Source organism: Lissotriton vulgaris, chromosome 7, assembly GCF_964263255.1.
Source record: "Lissotriton vulgaris chromosome 7, aLisVul1.2, whole genome shotgun sequence".
In the NCBI taxonomy this organism is placed as follows: Eukaryota; Metazoa; Chordata; class Amphibia; order Caudata; family Salamandridae; genus Lissotriton; species Lissotriton vulgaris.
The window spans coordinates 109,216,321-109,240,565 of NC_141695.1; the positions used below are offsets into that span (position 1 = coordinate 109,216,321).

General features: G+C 47.3%; 1 protein-coding gene across 1 annotated transcript in view; it reads right to left on the bottom strand.

The window, feature by feature from the left end:
* The window catches only part of LOC147700929 (killer cell lectin-like receptor subfamily B member 1B allele C), a 107,232-nt gene extending 85,208 nt beyond the window's left edge, over positions 1-22,024 (bottom strand). Inside the window, exons 1-2 of the mRNA XM_086928546.1 lie at positions 21,943-22,024; positions 7,490-7,588 (exon numbers count right to left, since the gene is read on the bottom strand). Coding sequence (XP_086784672.1) covers positions 7,490-7,588; positions 21,943-22,024 — 181 coding nt within the window. The remainder of the gene's footprint in view (positions 1-7,489; positions 7,589-21,942) is intronic.
* Positions 22,025-24,245: the final 2,221 nt, after the last annotated feature.

Sequence of the window (24,245 nt, forward strand, 5' to 3'; positions counted from 1 at the left end):
TGGTTTCTGCCTGTCTTTGGCGTAAGCCTTAGCCAACCAGAAATGCCAGTTCTAACATTACATATGGAAAGGGGCGACCACTCGGTCCCCCCGAACGTATGGTGGAGTACCCCGATCCCCCCGGGAGGCCATCTTGGGCGGGAGGCGAGTCTCGGCTGGTATGCCCGAAGCGGCGTAGCCGGGGCGCGCCTTTTCCCGTCCTGGAGTGGGTTGTCCTAGACGCTGACGCCGCCGGCCACGCCCCCGGGGGGCAGGCGGAGGCGGGTTTACGCCCGCCCGAAGATGGATAAAAGGAGCAACAAGCCAAGAAAGCATCCTCTTGTTCCTGTGCTCTGAAGCTGCACCTCCCCGCTGCACGTCAGCTCGAGACGGAACGAAGAGCCAAGTTTGAGCGTTGTAATTTTGTTCTTGTTTTACAGATATCTGCGTTGGAGAATGCCGGGCAAGAAGGTCGGAAAGCGGGTCGGTACCGATCAGATGCTCCGCATGCTCATAAAGGAGGTTGCTGATTTGAAGAAACAGATGGCGGAAAAGAACGGGGAGGGAGGCCCGAAGCGAATCGTCGGACCAGCTTTGCTGGGAGTAGTCCCTAGCGGGAGAGGCAAGAGGTCCAAGAGGGGGGCACCTAGGGGGGAGACCCCGGTTTCCGATACACCGATAGAGGAGCCAATCCTGGTTCCGAAGGAGGGGCACCCGATCCCCGTGGTAGTCACCCCCGTGAACGGAGACGATATGCCTCCAGAGTTGGCTGCACAACTGGCAGCATGGTTGGGAAAGGATAGCGAGGGCGTGATGAGGCAATTGCAGGAATCTAGACAGGCTGCGAAGGCACCATCTTTTGTTCCCCCGCAGGCTCCGGTGGCTGAGAGCGCGGCAGACGCAAGTTCGGCAGCAAGTACAGCACCTAATTCAGGTAAGCGGCTACTGCCGATTGCAGGGGAGGGGTCTGTACCCTCGCGAAGGGAGAGAGTGGCCCAGCATGTTCCACTTGAAATTAAAGAAAAGATTTGGGCTAATAAGTATGTGAACATGTTTTCTTTGCTTACTGACCATTACGAGATTGAGCATGTGAAGGCCCAAAAAGAGCTGATGCATCCGAGTGTTTGGCGCGCAAAAATGGCCGCCTTTAAAGTCGATGAGAACATAGGTACTTGGGGCAGAGCATTTGGCATTTTCACCTCCATTATGGGTGAGCGAAGGCCTGAGTTGTTGACAGAATTGCCTATTTATCAGACACGTATTATGGAGTTTTCTCTGGCTTATGAGGGCAATCATTGGTTTTGTTATGACAATATTTTTAGGAAGGCTAAGGAGCACAATCCAGCTCTAACCTGGGATTGTTATGACTCCATTTCTTGGCAAAAAATGGAGAACTCGGGCATGTTAAAGGTACCATTGTCGGGGGGTACTGGGGGGGAGTCTTCCCGCCAAACCTCTGGGACACCCTTTCGGACGGGTGCAGGTAACGAGCACCACTCGAAGTCGAGTGGCAACACAGGTAAAAAGGGGATTTGTTGGAATTTTAACAGGGGGAAATGTACGAGGCCTCAGGGGTCATGCAAATTTAGACACGAGTGTGGGGGTTGTGGACAGTCCTCTCATCCCGAGACCATGTGCAGAGCCAAAACGGGTGATAACGGAGGTAGGGGAAGCGCCAAACAGGTCTGAAATAGTCCGAGGGGCGCCTTTACCTACCCCGGTTGATACCATGGCAATGATTCCTTGGCTCAATGAATACCCGGATCATGAATCCGCAGGGGTGTTGCGGGATGGGTTTTCGTATGGTTTCCGCATTCCGGTGGGGGACTTTCAGGGTAAACCAAGTTGTAAGAACCAACTGTCGGTCCTGCAGCATACGGCGGTGGTACAGGTAAAGATTGGGAAAGAGGTGACTCGTGGGCGGGTTGCCGGTCCATTCGATCTACCACCGGTTGCTAACTTTGTTTGTTCCCCTTTAGGGGTGGTCCCCAAGAAGGACCCGGGTGAGTTTAGGCTAATACATAATTTGTCAGCTCCACGAGGTCTTTCCGTGAATGATGCGATAGACCCGGAAGTGTGTTCGGTGCGGTATGCATCCTTCGATGAAGCCGTCGCCATGTTGAATCGCCTGGGGCCCGGAGCGCTGATGGCCAAATCAGACATCGAGTCAGCGTTCCGGTTGCTCCCGGTACACCCAGACGATCAGCGTCTCCTTGGTTTCACGTTTCAGGGTCGCTATTACATGGATAAATGTATGCCAATGGGTTGCTCCATATCTTGTGCCTATTTTGAGAAGTTCAGTTGTTTTCTGCAATGGGTATTCACAAGGAAGACGGGTTTTCAGCATGTGATGCATTATCTCGATGGCTTTTTGTTCCTGGGGGCAGCCGGGGATCCAGAATGTGGGCAGGCTTTATCAGAGTTTTGTGTCTTAATGAATCACTTTGGCGTGCCATTGGCACCAGGTAAGACTGTGGGTCCCTCGACTTCACTTGAGTTCCTCGGGATCGAGCTCGACTCGGAGGAAGGTTGTTTTCGGTTGCCCGAAGAGAAGGTGTTGAAATTCAGGGCATCCCTTGAAACATGTATTCGTGAGACTAAGGTGAACCTGCATCAATTGCAACAAACGGTGGGCCAGTTGAATTTTGCCCTTAGAGTAATCCCGATGGCCCGCCCCTTTTCCCGCTCGATTGCACAAGCCATGGTCGGCTTTAGAGAGGGACATCACCACACAAGGCTCTCGGCAGAGATTCGCCAGGACATGCGCATTTGGTTGGCATTTCTGGCGGATTTCAATGGTCGAATTGTCTGGAACAAGCCGGCGGTGTCATCCGAGGAGCTGGGGCTGTGGACTGATTCGGCGGGGAGTATAGGTTTTGGCGCCATATTTGGTAATCAATAGTCGGCTCAAAAATGGCCGTCATCGTGGCACGAGAGGGGGCTGACGAGTAACATTGCTTTTCTCGAACTTTTCCCTATTTTGGTGGCCTTGAAAACATGGCCCGAGGGGTTCCGAGATCACTCTGTCGTGTTCTGGTCTGATAACATGACTGTGGTAGAGTGTATCAATAGTCAGACAGCACGTTGCAAATGGATTCTGAGACTGCTTAAAGAAATTGTATTGTTGTGTATGCAGTTGAATGTGATCTTTAGGGCGCGACATGTCCCAGGGGTGCTGAACCAAGCGGCTGATGCGCTTTCTCGTTTCCGTATGCAGGCCTTTTGGGGTTTTCTGCCCACAGCGGACCCGGTGGCGGCACCCTTTCCCGAAGCTCTCTGGTCTCTCGGTGCCCCGAACTACAAAACCTCGTGGGAGAGAGTTTAGCACCCAGGACAAGGAAGGCATATGAAGGGGCGTTCCGTTCCTATTGGTCCTTTTTGGGTTCAGCTAGGGGGGAGCTTTGGGGTCAGGAAGAGCTTGTTGTAAAATTCTTGCTGTCTTTACATCAGGTAGGCAAGTCAGTAGCTACGGCCCAGAGGCATCGGGCCGCCATTTCCTTTATGGCAAGGACTCATGGGATCCAGGACCCAACAGCGTCCTTTGTGGTACAGAAAGCGCTACGGGGGTGGCAACGCCTGGAGGGTCGCAGAGTAGATGAGAGGCACCCGATAGGTCTGGATAGGTTGGCCCTGTTATTATCCGTACTCCCTGCGACATGTTCATCCCAGTATGAAACAGTGTTATTCAGGGCCGCCTTTGCGTTAGCATTCCATGGGGCAATGCGGGTAAGCAAACTGGTGGCGAGGAACAAACGGGATACGGCGGGGGGACTGTGCCGAGAGCACATTCAGGTAAAGAGGGAGACGATGACTGTCTCGTTTGTCAGGTCCAAGGCCAATCAGGGTGCGATAGGGGATTGTGTAGTCATACATCGGATTCCCGGATCTCCCATGTGCCCTGTTGTTTGCTTAGAGGAATATTTAGCGCAGAGGGCGTCATCATGGGGGGGGGGCCTTGTTCAGGCACGCTGATGCCACCCCACTGACGAGGTTTCAGTTCCAGCGGGTGCTTGCAATGGCGCTTTCGGCCGCGGGCTTGAACCCCGGCGAGTTTGGGACCCATTCCTTTCGGATAGGGGCTGCTACTGAGGCTACAGCCAGGGGTCTGAGTGTAGAAAAAGTGAAACGTTTGGGGCGTTGGTCCTCGAATTGTTACAAAAAAGGTATGTGTGGTTGCACATGTTGTGAAGCTGCTATCATGTACTCACGCTTCTTGTTTTTGTTTGGTTTACAGTTTCGCAAGCTTACGAGGTGGGGCGGGCTGTGCAGTCGACCCGACACCTGGGAACCAGCGGTCAAACATCGCCGGCTGCGGAAAAAGTGGTGTGGGTCGTGGGCCACTCATACGTGAGGCGCGCCGCGGACGTATTCAAAGCAGGTGACATGATTCACGTGGCTGGGGAATACGGGTACAGGGTGACCTTCTACGGAAGGGGCGCGCTCTGTATTGACCAGTTTCAAAATTTTATGGAGGGTTTGTTAGGGCGGACAAGGTCACCGCCATCTATAATCATAGTCCATCTTGGGGGTAATGATTTGGTCACCACTGGTAGACGACTGCTTCTCGAGGCAATGCTTTCCACTGTAAGTTGGTTGGCGAGAAGAGTTCCAGGGTGCACAATTGCATGGTCCCATATGATTCCACGAAAAGTGTGGCGGGGGGCGATTTCGGTTTCTGCTCTGAATCACTCAGTGAAGAAAATAAATAACAAGTTGGGTAGATTGTTTCGTTCAAGTACACTGCATTCTATCCCGCATGGTTGTATCAAAGGGGACAGTATGTATTTGGAAGATGGGGTCCATTTGTCCCGGGTGGGGAATGAGTTACTCATAGGAGACCTCATAGCTTGGCTAAGGAGTTTAAAACATGACCTTTAGGCAGGAGTTGTTGTGGGGGGTCCGGATAGCCGGTCAACTATCCGGCCTGTGGCGGTAAGGTCATGATCGGTGAGCAGTAATTGGAAGATCCCTATGGGGGGGCGTCACCCATTACGGATGGGAGCGCCCGGGGGAGGTGGCCATTGGCCCCTCAACGGGGAGGCGGTCCCGTCTAAGGATGGGCCGCCGAAAGTAAAGGAAAGGCGGTCAAGGCCCCTTCCTTGATAGGAGGGGCTACGGGCCCCTCCTGGGGAATTTCTCGGGGCCAGGACACCTGCGACGGCAGATGTGGTAAGTTGTGTGGGGTGGGGAGGGGGTTTACGCTACCTTCTAGACACCTCACACGAGTCCTCGGATGACCTTTAAATGGCGTCGAGTTCATTGGGGCCCCCGTCAAGGGAAATTTGTAGATGCATTTGAGGTACAGCCTCTGTGCGGTCGCCCCTCCCAAGTGGGGGGGGTAATTCTGGTTTAGGGATCTGACACCGGTTACGACCTTGCCGTTGGCCCTTAACGTTAGGATGTACAATTTCAAGTTAAATGTTTTGTAGGATGTTAGTTCGGCTAGGAGAACCTTTGTATTAGAAATATGTTAAGGTTAGCCAAACATCGTAACGTGGAAATGAAATTGTACATAATATGAAACTGTTATTTTAATGTTTTGATTTTGTTTCATATTTTAATAAATACGGCCGGGAGGGTCACTCCCTCCCGCCTTCCAAAAGTTCAGAACCGTTTCCGTTTTCCCATCCTTGGGGATTGCGTCGAGATGGGGTGGCAGGTATCTCAGCCATATGGAAAGGGGCGACCACTCGGTCCCCCCGAACGTATTGTGGAGTACCCCGATCCCCCCGGGAGGCCATCTTGGGCGGGAGGCGAGTCTCGGCTGGTATGCCCGAAGCGGCGTAGCCGGGGCGCGCCTTTTCCCGCCCTGGAGTGGGTTAACCTAGACGCTGACGCCGCCGGCCACGCCCCCGGGGGGCAGGCGGAGGCGGGTTTACGCCCGCCCGAAGATGGATAAAAGGAGCAACAAGCCAAGAAAGCATCCTCTTGTTCCTGTGCTCTGAAGCTGCACCTCCCCGCTGCACGTGAGCTCGAGACGGAACGAAGAGCCAAGTTTGACCCACCCACCAGCCCCTGAGGACAGCAAGTGGTTTTGTAAATAAAGTTTTGATGTGGTAACTCTATTTCTTACAGGTTGTGATGAAGTACGTGTTTTTTTGTGTATGCAATAAAGAGAATGATCATCTAGAGTATGTTTTTTCGAATAAAGTTTTGCAATAGTGTTGATCAGTAATTATACGTGAAGTAGTTATGGTTGTCTTTTAATTTAGTAATTTAGTTAATTGTCGTATTTATTTTGGTCGGGCGGTAAGGTCATGATCGGTGAGCAGTAATTAGAAGATCCCTATGGGGGGGCGTCACCCATTACGGATGGGAGCGCCCGGGGGAGGTGGCCATTGGCCCCTCAACGGGGAGGCGGTCCCGTCTAAGGATGAGCCGCCGAAAGTAAAGGAAAGGCGGTCAAGGCCCCTTCCTTGATAGGAGGGGCTACGGGCCCCTCCTGGGGAATTTCCCGGGGCCAGGACACCTGCGACGGCAGATGTGGTAAGTTGTGTGGGGTGGGGAGGGGGTTTACGCTACCTTCTAGACACCTCACACGAGTCCTCGGACGACCTTTAAATGGCGTCGAGTTCATTGGGGCCCCCGTCAAGTCAAGGGAAATTTGTAGATGCATTTGAGGTACAGCCTCTGTGCGGTCGCCCCTCCCAAGTGGGGGGGGTAATTCTGGTTTAGGGATCTGACACCGGTTACGACCTTGCCGTTGGCCCTTAACGTTAGGATGTACAATTTCAAGTTAAATGTTTTGTAGGATGTTAGTTCGGCTAGGAGAACCTTTGTATTAGAAATATGTTAAGGTTAGACAAACATCGTAATGTGGAAATGAAATTGTACATAATATGAAACTGTTATTTTAATGTTTTGATTTTGTTTCATATTTTAATAAATACGGCCGGGAGGGTCACTCCCTCCCGCCTTCCAAAAGTTCAGAACCGTTTCCGTTTTCCCATCCTTGGGGATTGCGTCGAGAGGGGGTGGCGGGTATCTCAGCCATATGGCCCTATATGCTGTATGGGCCCATAGTTGCCTAGCGGTTTTTCCTCAATTATTGCATTTTCCCTGCCCTACGAACCTACATTAGTAGCAGGGGGTCCTTGTTTTTTACATTATATGTATGTTTGGTGGCAAAGACAAGTGAGTAGTCTCTGCAACAACATACTGAGGATCTACCCAACTCCAAATAAGCAAGGTCGCCCTTCAGTATGGCAGACAGGATGCTCAGTTTCCGTTGTGATGGAGTGCCTCTCACCCAAACTCTGAATCAGGTTCTTAGTTGTCATGTGACATGATTTTTAATAGCATTGTATGTGGCATTTAGGTAGCCATTTACTGCTGTTTATGTTAAGGGGGATGGAACCCTTTTTAGTGTTTCTTGACTTGCACCAAACTGATGCCTCTGGGACCTTTCCAGTGTATGAGGAACATTCCTAGGACCTGTTCTACAAAGTTAGTCGTAACATATAACAATCGTAAGCCAGTGCATGTTTATGCAAGAGAAATTAGTACTTACTCCAAACACCAAATCCTATGACAGCAAGGGCCAGGAGAATATTCAGAGAACCGCTAATATACAGTGCTGGTTGGTGCCAATGGGGACTCGGTAGGCTAGCTGGAAATTCAAAGTTTAAGAAAACATGAGTATAGGCTACATGCATGATATTCAATCTATCACAACTCTAGTTCCAAACCACAGTACAGTTCTTAACAGAGAACATGTGTCTCCATGGTGACCATCTAAAACACGTAGGGATTTGTACAGTACATTAGGGGTTAGTGGGACTAAAATGTGAAAATCATCATTCCTACTTGCCCCTTATTCTACTTGTCTAGTACCTCCAGGGGAGGGCTGTATATGAATCCTGTACAGCATAGCATTGTGCACAGGTGATAATTATCATAGGGTGTTAGCACCTTGGGGTGCTGAATCACAAAAATGACTTGAGCTTAACTTTTGTTATCTAGACTGTCACCCTGTAATCTCCAGTGCAATTGTCTAAGGCAAAAACATCATAACTGGAAGGTTTCATTGAAAAATGCATATGGTTTGTCTTTCTTTGGTTCCCAAACAGCATTAAACACCATTATAAATTGGATGCTTTTCTCTCAACACTCATTTTTCTCATTATATTGAGGTCATTCTTGCACTCACTCTATGTTATGTTATGTTATGTTATGTTATGTTATGTTACATGTTTCTATATAGCGCGCAGCTGCCCCAGCTAAGGGGCATCCCGGCGCTTTTAGAGAAGTATGAAAGAAAACGGCCGCTGCTAGTGTGGAATTGTGGCTCTAACATAACAAAGCAGTCTAGAGGAAAAGATGGGTCTTAATAGCTTTTCTGAACATCAGAAAATCATTTAAGCCGCGTATCTGAAGCGGCAGAGCATTCCATAGTTTTGCCGCTAGATAGCGGAAGGAGCGTCCTCCCATCCGAGAGCGATTTATTCGAGGAACCACTACCAGGTGCTGGCCTTCCGATCGCAGGGTTCGCCGAAGGGCATACGGGGTCAGGAGGGGACAGATCATAGGTGGAGATGCAGCTTTCAGCATTTTAAATGACAGGCAGAGAGCCTTGAATTGAATCCTCTTATCCACGGGTAGCCAATGGAGTTTCATCAGGGTATCTGCAGCCGAGTGGGGATATCTTGTGGTAGAAGTGTTATATAATAAGGAACCTTAACCTGTGAACTTTTCTTTGCAAAAGCTGAGATTGTGGGATAAAATGTTTAGAATCAAATACGTGTTAATGTAGAACATTTAGCTGCTTATGTTGTACTGGAATCACAGGTGTGTATTTATTGCCTTGATGGTATCCTTTACTTGTGACTAGAACTGCAGCAGTCTGTCCTCACTTTAAATCCTCTGTGAGGACATCTATCCACTTGCAGAGGTACTGAATCATTTAGTTACATCCATATCTTTGAGGACACATGTTCAGTGGAATTGCAGCCTGTCTTTCTAATGATACCTGTACTGACATCTTGCTTCTGACTGGTTGCTGTCATGCAAAATGTCACAGGTGATTTCATCAATGACATCATATGTGATGGCTCATATGGATTTATGAGCTGTAGGTGGGTTATGGATGTACAGCTAACCAATACTTTGGAATGTCAATGAGTTTTCCATTTTGTGATCACAACCATAATGTGTTGTCATCAGATGTTTTTGTGAGGTAGATGTGTGTTGTGGATGAAAGGCACTTTATAGAGAGGCAATAACTTTGCCCCAATCTTACCAACAGCCACCGATGTATACTAAAAAAGCTGGCTAGAAATATTTTTGCTCTATTTGATGTAGATTGGATTGATTGGGCGAGTCTAATGAACCTTGGCATTCACTGCCGGTCCATGTTAGAGATTCCAACCATTTGGTGGAAATATTTCTTTCCTTCACAGACAAGGGACCGTTTGCCATATTAAGTCATTACAAGTGATTGCTATTCGTGATTATTCCAAGCAATCAATTGGAAGCTGTTTTGGTATGTTGTCCAATTAAAGCGAGTGCTGGCCTATTGAGGCAGGCTGACCATGTATTGTCATAGGTTGCCTCATCCTATTACTGAGAGATGATTCAGGATGCCTCTCTTTTACATATGGATCTATGACAGAATATCGACTACAAAAATATCGACCTACAAGAATATCGAGTCAACAATATCGAGGGCAAAAATATCGACATCCTATCTACAACATGGTAAGTACAAAAATATCGAAAAAATAATATTGTTGTGAAAAATATCGATGTTAAAAATATCGATTTTTTTTTAATATATATAAATGTAAAAGTAAGTATATAACACTAATAAATAAAATATACATATTTAAAAGTATCTAATAATGTGTAAAATTAATAAATAAAAATATATACAGTAAAGATATAATATATATGTACTGAACAATAAGTATTAATAATTAATTTACTAAAAATACCCCATTACCCAAGAACTGAAAACTGACCCTGAACCCTAAAAATACCCCTTTACCCAAGAACTGAAAACTGACCCTGAACCCTAAAAATACCCCTTTACCCAAAAACTGAAAACTGACCCTGAACCCTAAAAATACCCCTTTACCCATGAACTGAAAACTGACCCTGAACCCTAAAAATACCCCTTTCCCCATGAACTGAAAACTGACCCTGAACCCTAAAAATACCCCTTTACCCATGAACTGAAAACTGACCCTGAACCCTAAAAATACCCCTTTCCCCATGAACTGAAAACTGACCCTGAACCCTAAAAATACCCCTTTACCCATGAACTGAAAACTGACCCTGAACCCTAAAAATACCCCTTTACCCATGAACTGAAAACTAACCCTGAACCCTAAAAATACCCCTTTACTAACCCTGGGCGGAGTTCGCGGAGTGGGGCTTCGCGGAGCTACGCGAAGTGGGCGAGAAACTACGCCCACCTCCGCACTCCGCGTAGCCCCACTCCGCAAACACCACTGGCCGCCAGCCCCGCCACCCGCCTCCCTCCCGCCCTCCCTAAATACTTTAAAATACAATAATCAAATAATTTAAAAGCACTTACCTTGCCGCCGCTGCCCGCCGCGTCCCCGGGGCTCGCGATCTTCCGTCTTCCGTACTAATGCGCATGCGCGGGCGGCCGCGCATGCGCATTTTCTCGTGAAAATGCGCATGCGCGGCCGCCCGCGCATGCGCATTAGTACGGAAGACGGAAGACGGAAGTAAGTGAGCCCCGGGGACGCGGCGGGCAGCGGCGGCAAGGTAAGTGCTTTTTAAATTATTTGATTATTGTATTTTAAAGTATTTAGGGAGGGCGGGAGGGAGGCGGGTGGCGGCCAGCTACGCTCCGTCTGCGGAGTGCCGCCTGGCTCCGCCAGCTCCGCAAAATGCGGAGTAGGCGGCACTACGCACACTCCGCAGACGGAGCGTAGCTGGCCGCCCACCCCTACCCTTTACCCAAAAACTGAAAACTGACCCTGAACCCTAAAAATACCCCTTTACCCATGAACTGAAAACTGACCCTGAACCCTAAAAATACCCCTTTACCCAAAAACTGAAAACTGACCCTGAACCCTAAAAATACCCCCTTACCCAAGAACTGAAAACTGACCCTGAACCCTAAAAATACCCCTTTACCCAAGAACTGAAAACTGACCCTGAACCCTAAAAATACCCCTTTACCCAAAAACTGAAAACTGACCCTGAACCCTAAAAATACCCCTTTACCCATGAACTGAAAACTGACCCTAAACCCTAAAAATACCCCTTTACCCATGAACTGAAAACTGACCCTGAACACTAAAAATACCCATTTACCCATGAACTGAAAACTGACCCTGAACCCTAAAAATACCCCTTTACCCAAAAACAGAAAACTGACCCTGAACCCTAAAAATACCCCTTTACCCATGAACTGAAAACTGACCCTGAACCCTAAAAATACCCCTTTACCCAAAAACCCAAAAATGACCCTGAACCCTAAAAATACTCCTTAACCCAAAGGTAAATAATATTATTTAATTAGCAATTAATAATTAATTAACAATAACAATAAAATAAATATATTAGCACATAAGCTGTAATTAATATAATTTAATAATTAATATCATTTTCCCCAATTAATTAATTAACAGTAACTAAAAATTATATATATAAATAAATTACTCTAATAATGTAATTAACTAACTAATATTATTTAATTACCAATTAATTACTAATTTAAAATATGTACCAAATTATATTAATTAATTAACTAATTAATATTAATTATTTGCCAATTAATTAGTTATAAATATTTAAAAACACATATTAATTAATTAATTATTATTAAATTACTCCCCACCCTATTCCCCTATAAACCCACATCCCGCTACAGAAAATATATATCAATTAATCAATTAATTATTTCCCAATTAATCAATATTAATTAGCAAATAATTATAATTAATTAATTAATCCTACTAATTATTAATCAACTTACCATAATTAAATTACTTCCCACCCTATTCCCCTATAAACCCACAACCCGCTCCGGTACTAAAACATCAAATTTCCTTATAAATTTCTATATTATTATAGAAAATGTATACACATATAATAGTAATTATTTTAAATACTTAAATTAAACATATAACACATACATAATAAAAAACTATAAAATAATACAAATATCGATATTAGTGTCATCGAAATTATTAACATCGATATATATGCTATCGATATTACTAACTTCGATATTACTTACATCGATATTAAGTATTTCGATATTACTTACCTTGGGTCGATATTCTGTCCTACGATATTCTTGCCTTCGATATTATGCTCCTTCGATATTACAGACTCGATATTATGGTAAGTCGATATTTCCAACTCGATATTTTGACTGTCTACCTTTACATATATTGTGACTCCATCCAGAACTGGATGAGCTGCCTTAATTTGGCTGTCTACATATCCTTACACCAGTCCTGAGGAAGGCCCGCAGGGATGTTCTTTGGGTCAAAACGTCAACTCTTCTTTGATCTGCTCATGTCCCTAGTCACTCTTCAACTAAGAAGACGGCATTCCTAAGGGTATTTACAGAAGGTTTATATCTAATAAGGGGTTGACCCATACAAATTCATATTGTATATATGTGTGTGTTTAATTTGTATGTTTAATTTATCCCCCATAGCACATATGCACCTTATGACACTTGGTTTACTGAAGTCACATTATTTATGTTGTCTGTTATGCCATTTGTGTATGTGACAGTCATATTAAATTGACTATTATAAATAATAGATATATTTTCTGAAATACTGAATCTCTGTTTCTGGTGTGTTTTGACTCTTATCCTTATCCCAAACAAATGACTAGACACTGATTGTCATTTGATTGTTATTCAGGAAAGATACTCTACTAAGCAATTTGTTTACCCTACAGAACTCACTGTTGATTATATTACTTACACCCAGGTTCTGAGGGACACAAGGTTTACCCCATTATCTTTAATAATTGAAACATTTCTGGACATTTGGCAAGCCAATAGGCCTACAGGTTATTTCATGTTGTGAATGATGAGATGGGTTAACTTTGATCTTTGGTCATAAGTGCACATCTAAAGTCGGGCCCTCTCATCACGGAGTAGCTTTGATGGAGTCCTCCTTGTAACCTAACCCTACAATATCTCAAGCTTTGAAGAAGGTTGAGGTGCTATGTTTGAACCCCACCCTCTTCCAAGTGTTCCCAAGGGACAAGGAGTAGTAGAGCTTCACACTTTCATCAAACACACTCCTAGCCACTGCTATATTCACTCAGTGACAGAGGCTATAGGCGTGGGAGTAAATGTTCCAGGGTCTAACACATGTAGGCACACTCACCTACTGACTGAGTGTGCACTATACATTAAAGAAAAAGTGAGAGAGAGTTTTAAATTGGCCATTGCATTAATTAACATACCTTATGCTGCAAATGATATATTGTCCAGATACCCTGTTCCAGTGAAACCTACAAGGTAATATTATATTCATGTGATTCGCCCAGCAACTCATACTGTCAATCCCCAAGGTCACAGCGAGATGTACACAACTCAGACACGCACATAGCTTTTGCACAACGCTTAGTGCCAACCTCAACCCACTACCACAAACCCTTAACCAACATGACACACATTCCAGCTCATGCTCATTAATGCTCGCTTTGCAGGACCCTATCCACCCGACATCGCAGACGAATCACCTAACACAAGCTTGATGTTCTTTTGATCACAGACACATGTTTATACCCCTCATCTTTGCACAGCCTAGACATCCTTCTAACAACAGGCTACAACATCAATCATGTGGACTGTGCACATAAGGAGGGAGGAGACCTCTCCATAATCCTTAAGTCCTCCTGGTCCTGCACACTAGGCAAGAAGGAAACACTCAGCTCCATGGACCTGCTGACAGGCCATTTCCCTCTCTCTGATGACACATTCCATCTCATCTTCAGGTCTGCTGAGCAGAACAAGGACTTCACTGATGAATTCTCAGATCTACTCCCTGCTACCTCGTCCATCCTCTTCACCACCCCCTTGGGTGACTTCAACCTCCCAGACAATGTACGCTCAAGCGAAACCAGGAGGAACCCTTTTAAACCCCAACAATATTCTCAACATCATACAGTATGTAACACAAGTAACACACTCCAAATGCCACAACCTCAATCTTACCTTATCAACATCTCTATTGAAACAACTCTATCAGAACCACCATAGCCATGGACTGGATTCACCACTCAAGGCATCCTACCAGAAGTTCTCAAGACTGGTTAAATCCTCCACTCCCAAAGAAACCTACATGAGTACCTGATGACCTCGCCAACTACCGGCCCACCACTCACCTACCATTCATCGTCAGGATCACTGAAAATGCAGTTTAAGTTCAACTTCTAGATCACACCAATGCTAACCATCTCCTGCACAACTACCAGTTTGACTTCTGATCACTCTGCAGCCCCTCACCCATCGTAGTTGATGCCCTATTGGCCATAGATGACGATAATCCTTGCCTCCTGATATGGTTAAACATCTCAGCTTCCTTCGAGAAAGTCAACTATCCCACTCTCAAATGGACCCTTCATTCATGGAGGGGATTAACCAGCAATGTACTTCACTGTTTCTCCTCCGGCCTTACCAACTAACACCAGTCTTTTAATATGGGCACCTCGAGGACAGAACAGATCCCTATCACTGTGGGGTCCACCAGGGTTCCATACTGTCTCCTGTCATCTTCTGCTTTATGTGGAGCCAATTGCTGCTCTACTCACAGATAAAAGCATCAAAATTAACCAATATGGCAATGATATACAGCTGTGCTTGAAAGTCTCCTCTGCTACAGACATCCAACGCCCCAAACACTGCTTGAACATCATCGAGGCCTGGATGTTCAATGACTACTTGAAGCTCAGCCCAGAAGGTCAGACTTATTTGCTAAGAACAAGAAACAAGATATAGTACAAACCTTTGCAGTTTTAAAACCTAACTCACGCCTAATACCTAATCACTTGGATTCTCTCTGGACATCAAGCTCTCCATCAAGGAACACATTGCCAAAAAAGGCAAAGATGGCCTGGCACCAGCTCTCTCTTCTAAAGAAATTCAAATTGTTTCTTGTTGAAACAACTTCAGAACTGCTGTTTAAGCCCTTATCTTATATATTAAGGAAGAGGTGCAGTGCAGCGGCCAGGGCGGCTCACTCCAGAGCTCCGGAGCACGGGGCTCACGGTGTAATCGCCCACAGCAGTTTAACATAGCATCATGTGATTCTGAGCAATAGCTTGCTTAATCTTCCCGATGCCCGCTAATCCCCTCTCCCCCCCGCAGCGATGAGACACTCTTAGGGTTAATTGTTCGCGCTTTACAAATACCGATATTATTATTATTATTATTATTATTAATCCCTTGTATCTGGATGGTGAGAATGTCCTACACTATGGACTCCCAGACTACACACTGGTAACACTTAGGTGCATACTACACACCTCAGGACTTCTGATCCAGGTCCTGAAGAAATATGATCACATCACCCATGCCCTGATGAAGCTCAATTGGCTCCCTTTTTCAGATTGCACCATCTTCCAAACCAGATACTTCATTTCCTAAGCCATCACAACCAGCACCAACACTTACCTTGCAGCCCAACTCACCATCTCTGGTGGTACTGGGCACACCCAAAGCCAGGACACCATCAGACTGCACACTAAGGAGCTTAACAAGGAAAAAAGACACCAGGGCTTTTCCATTTACGCACCCAGGATGGAGAACAACAACCGTGTATCCTCGAGGACCACTCTAACACTACTCCAATTTAGGAAATAGTTGAAGAGTCTACTCCTTAAAGAACAGTGCATGAGCCATCCACCGCGCTTCTTTCGCTCCTATTACTTGCTGACTTTAAGCTTGCCTTTGACCTTATGCAGTGCTCATATACCTATGGACCTACATAGTCATTGCATTTTTATTGGAGACGGGGTTTCTGTGTCTTATGCAGAAGATGCTCTTGTTCCAGTACCCTCTGCCCTCTCACCCCACTGCCACTTTTGTGAATATTTAAATTCCTCTCAATATTCCTGCATTATTTTGTAATTTTGTGCACGTTTGTTTCAAACCCTCTCTCTGCTATGTTGTATTTCACAATCACTTATTTTGCATTTTCCCAGACTTGCTTACACAATTTCCGTTCTTACATATTACAGTTTTTCAGTATTGAATATTCAAAGACAAGAGTAGAACATGCGAGTGAGCATGAAAGTGTTTGTGTTTGGGGTGTGCATGCAGGGCCGGACTGGCGGTAGTGGACACCGGGCGATTCCCCGGTGGGCCACTAGGGTGGGGGCCGTTTTGGGACCCTAAGGGCCTTTTTAGTTACAAGGGGTCGGAAAAATCGGCCCCCTGTAACAAAATCGGTCGAAAACAGCCATAGCAAACTGCTCGGCTGCACCTCCCTCTCCCCCATGGGGGCTCGGCCGAGCAGTTTGCCAGGGCCGGTTTCAGTTTCCAGTCCGGCTCTGTGTGCATGAATCAGTTTTCAAAGAAGGGGGGCATTACCAGACCCTTGACTCTGCCTGGGACACTCGTGCTCATGCACCCACACGCTGAAATCCACTCACCCACACACCGGTCCACACACTGCAGATTTACGCACACACTCGTTTTACCCAGCATGTACTGTAGGCATGTGTTCACATCTCTGTTAAGTGTCAGCTGGGACCCTTTATTGCCTGGTTACTAAGCAAAATGAAAAGAAAGGTTTTTTTTAATGTTTTTTTTTAAGTGTCAGCTGGTCACGGGTGCAGGCTACACCAAGGGTTGCTGAGGATAAGGGTGTTTGGCACCAGGCAGGCAACTAGAGCTAAATTTTGGGGGGGGGTGGGGGGAGGGGCTGAAAATATTTCGGGGGGGGGGCTTCCAACCCTAGCCAGAGTGGCTGTAAGAATGGGTGAAACACACAACAATAGCCTCATTTGCAACTAAATGGTATTTCAACGACCTGTAAAGTACTCAGGTGCGGCTGCAATTAGATGCTCGCCAGCCCGCGAAGCTGTCTCGACTCGGGCTGACACACAGGACGGGTGGGGGGGTGGCTGAAGCCCCGTGAGCCCAGTGGGTGTTGCGCTCCTGTTTGGCACCAGGCGTGCCGAAAGGCCGCACCATGTACCGAGCGCGCTAATAAAATACGCCCACTGCACCCATTGACCAAGAAGGGGAGGGATTATGATGTATGTCATGGTAGAGGTCATCCTGTGAGCACATCAAGTACTCCAGACATGGGTATTTATTGGGCACGGGGCCTACCCAGGAGCTAACAGGTAGGTGAACGGATCAGAGATTTACTGACCTTTAATCGTGGCCAGTCCTGCCAAGCGTCACGCAACAGGTGTTACGCTCACCAGGGACGGATTGGCAATGCGGGCATTCGGGCATCGGCCGAAGGGCCGGTGTCTCAGTGCCCTCTATGGGCCGTTTTTTTTCTCCCCTTTCCCAGTCCACAGAGAGTGGACTAGAAAAGGGGAGAAAGAAACACGCCCCACAGAGGGCACTGAGGCAGACAGAGAAATGAAAGCAGCCTCGCTGTGGGGCCGTACAGCGATTATCAGCTGTGGACTCTCCTTCACCCCCTGCCCTGCCAAGCAATCACGCTGAGGCTGGGCTGGGGAGGGGTGATTGTTTGCAAGAATCGGCCTCCCTGGGGGCCAGGTGTTGCTCAGGGCTTTGAGCTATTTTCACCTCGGGCCCCCTGAAGGCCCAGAAACAGTGTTAGTCTTAACACCTCGCCCACAGCCCTTCACATTCAGAGCGTAGTGGGCGAGGAAGAATGGGTCTCGCTGTGGGGGCCAGGTGATGCTTGGAACTCGCACCATCTTCACCTCAGTTTCCCCCTGGCTACCGTGGATGACCCATCGGCTGTGTTTTGTGCTCCCCTACCAGGACATTGCCCTGAGGCCTGTAGGGCTGGGGAGGGCTGATTAATTTACTAATTGCAGGGGCCTTACCTCTGCTGTTCATGTGCTCCTGAGATGAAGGTCTGGGGAGGGCTAAATAGGTTAGTAATAGCAGGTGCTTTGCTGCTTTTCAGATGCTCCTACCTGGAGGGCTCGAATACATTTGTGACAGAAAGGGGCCTTGCTGTTTTTTTTAGTTGCTGAGCATGTAGTCCATTGTCACCTTGGCCCTGTGTCCTGCACAAGAACAGTAGCCACCCATTCCTTGTCTGTGCAAATGGTGTTTCATGAAAGGGCACGCCCCTTGAATGTGGGCCACGCCCCTTTAATGTGGGCCACGCCTCATGAATATGGGCCACTTTTTTCGTCAATGCCCGGGCCAAATTGTGATCCCAATCCGACCCTGACGCTCACGCATTTCAGTGCGGTGATCCGCATCACCGCACTGAAATGAATTGTCACGCATTTTGCCACCTGCTGCCAGGCGAGCCACCAGCGGCGCCTGTGATTGTGCCGGGCTCTCTCTGCTGCTCCGAGAGAGGTGCGCCTGCTTGCGAGTTTCTAAACAGTTAATCAGAGACTGCTCTCAGCTCTGAGCGCTACAATGTATCTCTCTGCACTCTGCCAGGAGCTGCCTATTGCCCTGTAAACAAGAGTGCGGCACCAGTGCAGCTCATCATGAATCATCACACACTGCAGGGGGGCCGGGCTGCCCTCAGTCCGATAGTACTCCAATTGTGTCAATCACCGACCGTGTCACCAGGGGGTCGGGATTAAATCCGGATGTTCGGCGGTAGAGTGCTGTCACATCCGCAGGAACAGAAAGTAATTTAGCAGAAGCGGCGGGGGAATTTGAGAGAGAGCAGGCTGGTCACAAGACAGCCTTTCTCATCAGCCAGTGATTATTACAATAGGATCTGACTGCGGCCGCGCTGACAGGTGTGTGCATTATGGTGTTGTTGGGATCGAATGCTTCTTTGGAGCCAGCCTGATTTTGTAACTTTCAGCTGGTGCCCGTTAATGTTGGTTAAATGACAGCAGCTGAGCTGATGTCCGCGCTGGTGCCTATCAGCCTTCTCAGTCATTCCCACGTGGACATAGGCCTGGCCGTCTGGTCATACTCAGTCATGCGTGGAATCATTCACTGGATTCCTGCAAGGCTCCTCACACCAAGGGGCTGGGCATTTAAGTACGCAGTGTGCGCCCTCCATCGCTGGTATGTCAAATAGGCGGCAACAACAATAAAATTGTTTTCGTTTTGTGCCTGTGCCTGGCGGTTCAGCCGAGCCCTGCCTCTGTTTGCTCTAACCTTCCCTGGCTGTAACACATACAGCCTGATTCATCAAGCTGAATTGCGCTCGCAAAGGGCCAGATTCTTAGAATCTGGCCCTTTGCGAGTGCGATTTTTGCATTTGGGATTCATCATCCCAAATGCAAAAATCGGTAATAGCGATTTCGCTATTTTGCGAGGAATTACATTTAAGGAATCTCTATTTGAGATTCCTTAAATGCAATTCATCATCCATTTTTAAATAGCGAATTCGCAATTTCGGCCCGCTATTTACCGCGAGGTCAAACCTCGTGGTAAATAGCAAAAACTTAGAAAAATGCTTTTAAAAGCATTTTTCTAAGTTGCATGTTGCACACACACATGTCCTTTGGACATGTGTGTGCGCAACACCTGTTTAAATTTGCATTTAAGGGGTGCTACAGGGTGTCCTTTGGACACCCCTGGCACCCTTTAAATCACTATCTTATTTGCGATTAGCAAATTGCTAATCGCAAATAAGGAATACTCCCCATTCATTCCTATGGGCCTTTTGGCCCATAGGAACGAATGGGAAGTATTCCTTATTTGCGATTAGCAATTTGCTAATCGCAAATAAGGAATATGTAGGAATCGCATTTTTTTTGCGATTCCTACATGAATCCCGTTTTGCGAGCCTGTAATAGCGATTCCTTATGAATCGCTATTATAGACTCGCAAAACGGGTCGTTGATGAATCAGGCTGATAGTTTTGCAGCCGGCGCGTGGTTAATATAACGAATACAGGACCTGGCAGTGCCTGTTATATATTTAATTTAGAGCGTCACTCACTGCAGCCTGACTGAGACCCTGTTACAGCTCCACTCTCCCAGGCTACACTGAGCAGCGCCGCTAGTTCGGAGCATGAGCCAGATCTCATTGATCATTACATGTTATTTACTATTGCCTCATGTAAATTGAACAATACGTAAGAGTCAGTCCCATACCGTTTTTCGTTTAATTGTGGTCAGGTGATGGCCAACTTTCGAGTCAACAGTACGTTATATTTAATTACAGCTTTCCTGCTCTGCCAGAGCCTGTAGCTCACTGCTCTCAGGACGCTGCCCCAGACCTCTACACAGTTGACAGAGTGAGTGCAGCCAATACATTATTATTATTTATTAGCATTAACCCCTTCCATGCTCATGACGGAACGGTTCCGTCATGAGCGTCGGTTGGCCTGTGCTCATGACGGAACCTTTCCGTCATGGTTCCATTGGTTCTTTAGAACCTTCAGCACCGCAGCGGAATTCGCGCAGCACTGAAGGGGTTAAAGGACTGAAATATTATTACAGCTTGACTAACCCTGTAGCACACCGACCGAATACATTCATTATAATTAGTACCTGTGATCCTTACTGGGGGCTCTCAGCCTGCTTGGTGAGGTCTTACATGTGACAGACCTGGACAGACTATTTTTCAATCCTTAGTGCCTTTTTCATTTTTGGTGGTTTACAGCATTTTCAAGATCTTCTGAGAGTTTTTCGTTACTCAAATGGGTTTAATTTCTGATATTGATATGTTTACCTGGTATCCATTGCTTAATTTTGCTCATGAGAAAGTGTCACTCATATTCGTTGAAATGTCACTCATAATTACACAGAAATTATGAAAGTGTCACACATAGCAATCTGAAACCTTGGCAGCTATGCGTGGCCAAAGACCACGCCCCGAGCTGCTGAGATTCACAACCCTGCAGGGCCCATAACATCATTGGTGTACCTCAGGATGTAGCTTGTGAGTTCATCCTTAAATGTCTGAGGTCACGCGCAGCGACAGGTAGAATTGTGCCCCTTAAGTGCTGCCGTCCGCCGTTGAATGTTCGGAGCACTACCTGGCTGGTGCTGCGCACGTTCAACGGCCGAGAAGCCCCGCCCGTTTTTTTAAACGCCCGCACTGCCGCGAAATCGCGGCAGCGGCCAACGGGTTAAGTGACTAATTTTCGTATGTATGCATGTATTTTCGATTTATGCGGGGTAACCTCAACCTCTTTTAAAACAAGAACATTTCAATTAAGGGGTTTACAGCAAGAAAAGTTGTCAAAACTCAAAATAGAAAGGAAGAAAGCACCAGGAACGGGTGAGTTCACCTCTGTGGTGTGTGATCAAACTAACTAACTATACATTGTTACCAAGGTACAACAGAACCATCATGGGCCTTGTTTGGGGGAGAGAGTACGATGATCAGCCCCAGGGCATTCATTCCTCATATTAGCACACTTTGTTAACTGCAGCATTTTCTCCAGTCGCAGGGCCTTCATCCCTATAGATGCATTTTCCTAACAATGGCTCTAGTCTGAGATGTGAATATCTCCATAGCACATTGTGGTCCATCCTATGGACTCCTATGGAAGTATTAGAGTTTTATTCCCTCGAAAAACATTTAACCACAGTCCCACCTGGGCTCTTCCTTCTGAAATCAAATGATGCTGTAGTGCAAAAGAAAACCCTTCAGAATCAAAGTGTCTTCCCTAAGTATTCTCCTGTGTAAAAGCACCAACTCATAGACTGTATGCCCCTCCCCCCCCTTCACGGTGAGCCCCGTGTGTGCAGCTGCGACTGCCGAGGGAAGGCTAAGCTTCAGGAAGGTGTGTTTGAGGAACTGACTGTTCTGTTGGGCTGGGGCACCCCCTGAACTAGCAGTAATGGTTCTGCCTTTCAGCATTACCTGCTCGAGATAGACCTATATATGGTCCTGAAAAGAGTCTGAATGAATCAAACCTTTTGGGGTACCTGGGCCTTCATCCTCGGGTTTCTTTCTCGCCTTGAAGCGCAGCGCTGTGTACCCTTCCTCGTCCTCCATTGGTGAAGTGTCAAGGCAGGTTCTGAGCAGAGGATCTGAGATTGGAGTGGTCACTGGGTCTGCAGCAGACTGGGGCGCCGGGGCAGGAAATAGGGCGCCCACCACAGGAGTGTGGAATCTAGGCCTCCTGCCCGCTCACTTCCTGCACGTGGCGAAGGCGCTATGAACGAAATGTCGGCTTACTGGGGCAGAGGTCTCCTAGGGGTGTAATGGAGGGGAGAACTCTCACCTTTCTGTGGACCCCCCCTACACCACAGCTCTTTTTACATCTGTGAGGGGCCCAACATCGAATTTTGGCGAGCTAGGTCAGCATTCTACATTATGCCACTGAGCTGACTATATGCTTCTGAAAGGCTAAGAACATTTTCAAAACGGGCCTATTCATGTTTGACATGATGCCATTTGTAAATTTGTCATTTGTCCTAGTTAATTTGTATAGCTATTACTAGACATCAGGGATCCTTCTCTTTGGAATTGTTTACTCAGATGAGTGCATCAATATCAGATATGAACATAGATCTCTTCACCCCACATGTAACAAACTAATCAAATCAGAAGGATGCAGCCATTACACAGACCTAACCTTTAAACAATACTTCACAAGAGAAACAAAGGGACATATGTACAAGAACTGCTGCTAACTACTGTTACCCGTATTTGGCAGCACTTTTCCTAACGCAGCCTTTGACAAAAACTATCGACCTGTTAGCGATGTATGTACAATATGTAAATTGTAAAATTGTAAATTGATACTTGTATAGCACACTACTCACCCGCAAGGTTCTCAAGGCACTAGTACGAATACCGCTGTGGAACCCGTCCTGGCTTTCCCTGTGAGGCGTCCACTCCTGGGCACCCCCAGGGTGAAGGCCAGGCATCCTTAGCGTTGTGGGGGCTGTTGTGGAGATTAAGCAAGCTATTGCCCAGAGTTGCACTCTATGATTAGAATAGGCACCGAGGCGAGAATTATCAGGTCCGTGGAATTTTGAGCCAAGACCCCCCGAGGTGGGGAATTGAACCCTGGTCCCGGGCTAGACCTCTGCAGCAGGGTCTGCCGCTCTAACCATTGAGCCACACTTCCCCACGTCGCTACATGGTGATAGTTTCAGGTAGCCGCAGTGAAAACTCCCTATAACACTAGCATGAAAGTGATACAAATTCTGATGTTAGTGGGCGAAAATTGACGAAAGGCCCATTAGCGGCAAAAAAACACATGTTAGTCAGCCTAACGTGACTTGTTTTGCCTTTAGAAGCAAAAATAGTCTATAAGTCCACCTCCAATGAAAAATAGGAAACAAAACCAATGGAATGCAGAATGGAGCATCCAGGGTCAGGTGCAGCACAGATTAACAACCCCTCCCCCTCAAGCCCTCTAACAGCCAGGATGACCAGTCAGAGTCCCAAGGGAAGAAGAGATTCAGAGCTACAAACATGGAAAGAGGTGCATTGCTGGGCAAAACCAGTGATGCATCACTTATCATTGTGCTCTCCTTGCAACACCATGGCATCCAAAACCTTGAAAGCGAGGACAGCCCCTGGGGCCCGGAGGCCTCGCTAGCCCTGCATCTGGGACTCAGAGTGAGATGCGGAGGTGCTGTGGAGTTGTTGGACTATGGCGATAGACATTGAGGCATCGACGATCATCCTTACCTGGTGCTGAAGTATGGCAGGTCGCATGGAGATATGTTGCTGACCTGTGTAAGAAGACCGCCTGGTGCCCCCTGGAGCTGTGAAGTGTAGAGGCGGTCCTCCGCACCAATGTAGGGAGGTCTGCATTGCATACCACATGCCGCTACTACACTGGGGTGCACGGAGGGGATTACCATTGGTGGGCCGAGCCTCTCTGCATCACAGGCTGAAGGATGTTGCCCTGGCCGTATGCTGTGAAGGGTGAGGCCCCTGAGCTGCACCGAACTTGTGTGGCGGGAGCGCTGCAATTTCACACCTAAGGGGGTACTGTTGCATCACCTGCATCAGGAGGTTCACCAGCGGACTTGGCGGCGACTGCTGTACCCAGACTTGTGAAATCCCTCCTGGGTGAGGCTCCTGCTGGTAGTCACAGATTTGGAGAGAGTGCAGTGGATTGCGCCATGGTGTCAATGTCCAGGTGAGGCAAAGTTGAGATGCGTAGTGGAGGAGGTCGAGTTGGGCCAAGGCCTCGCACCTGTGGGAGATGCATCCCCAGTGGCAGCTCATTCACTATGGTGGAAGAGTGTCACCC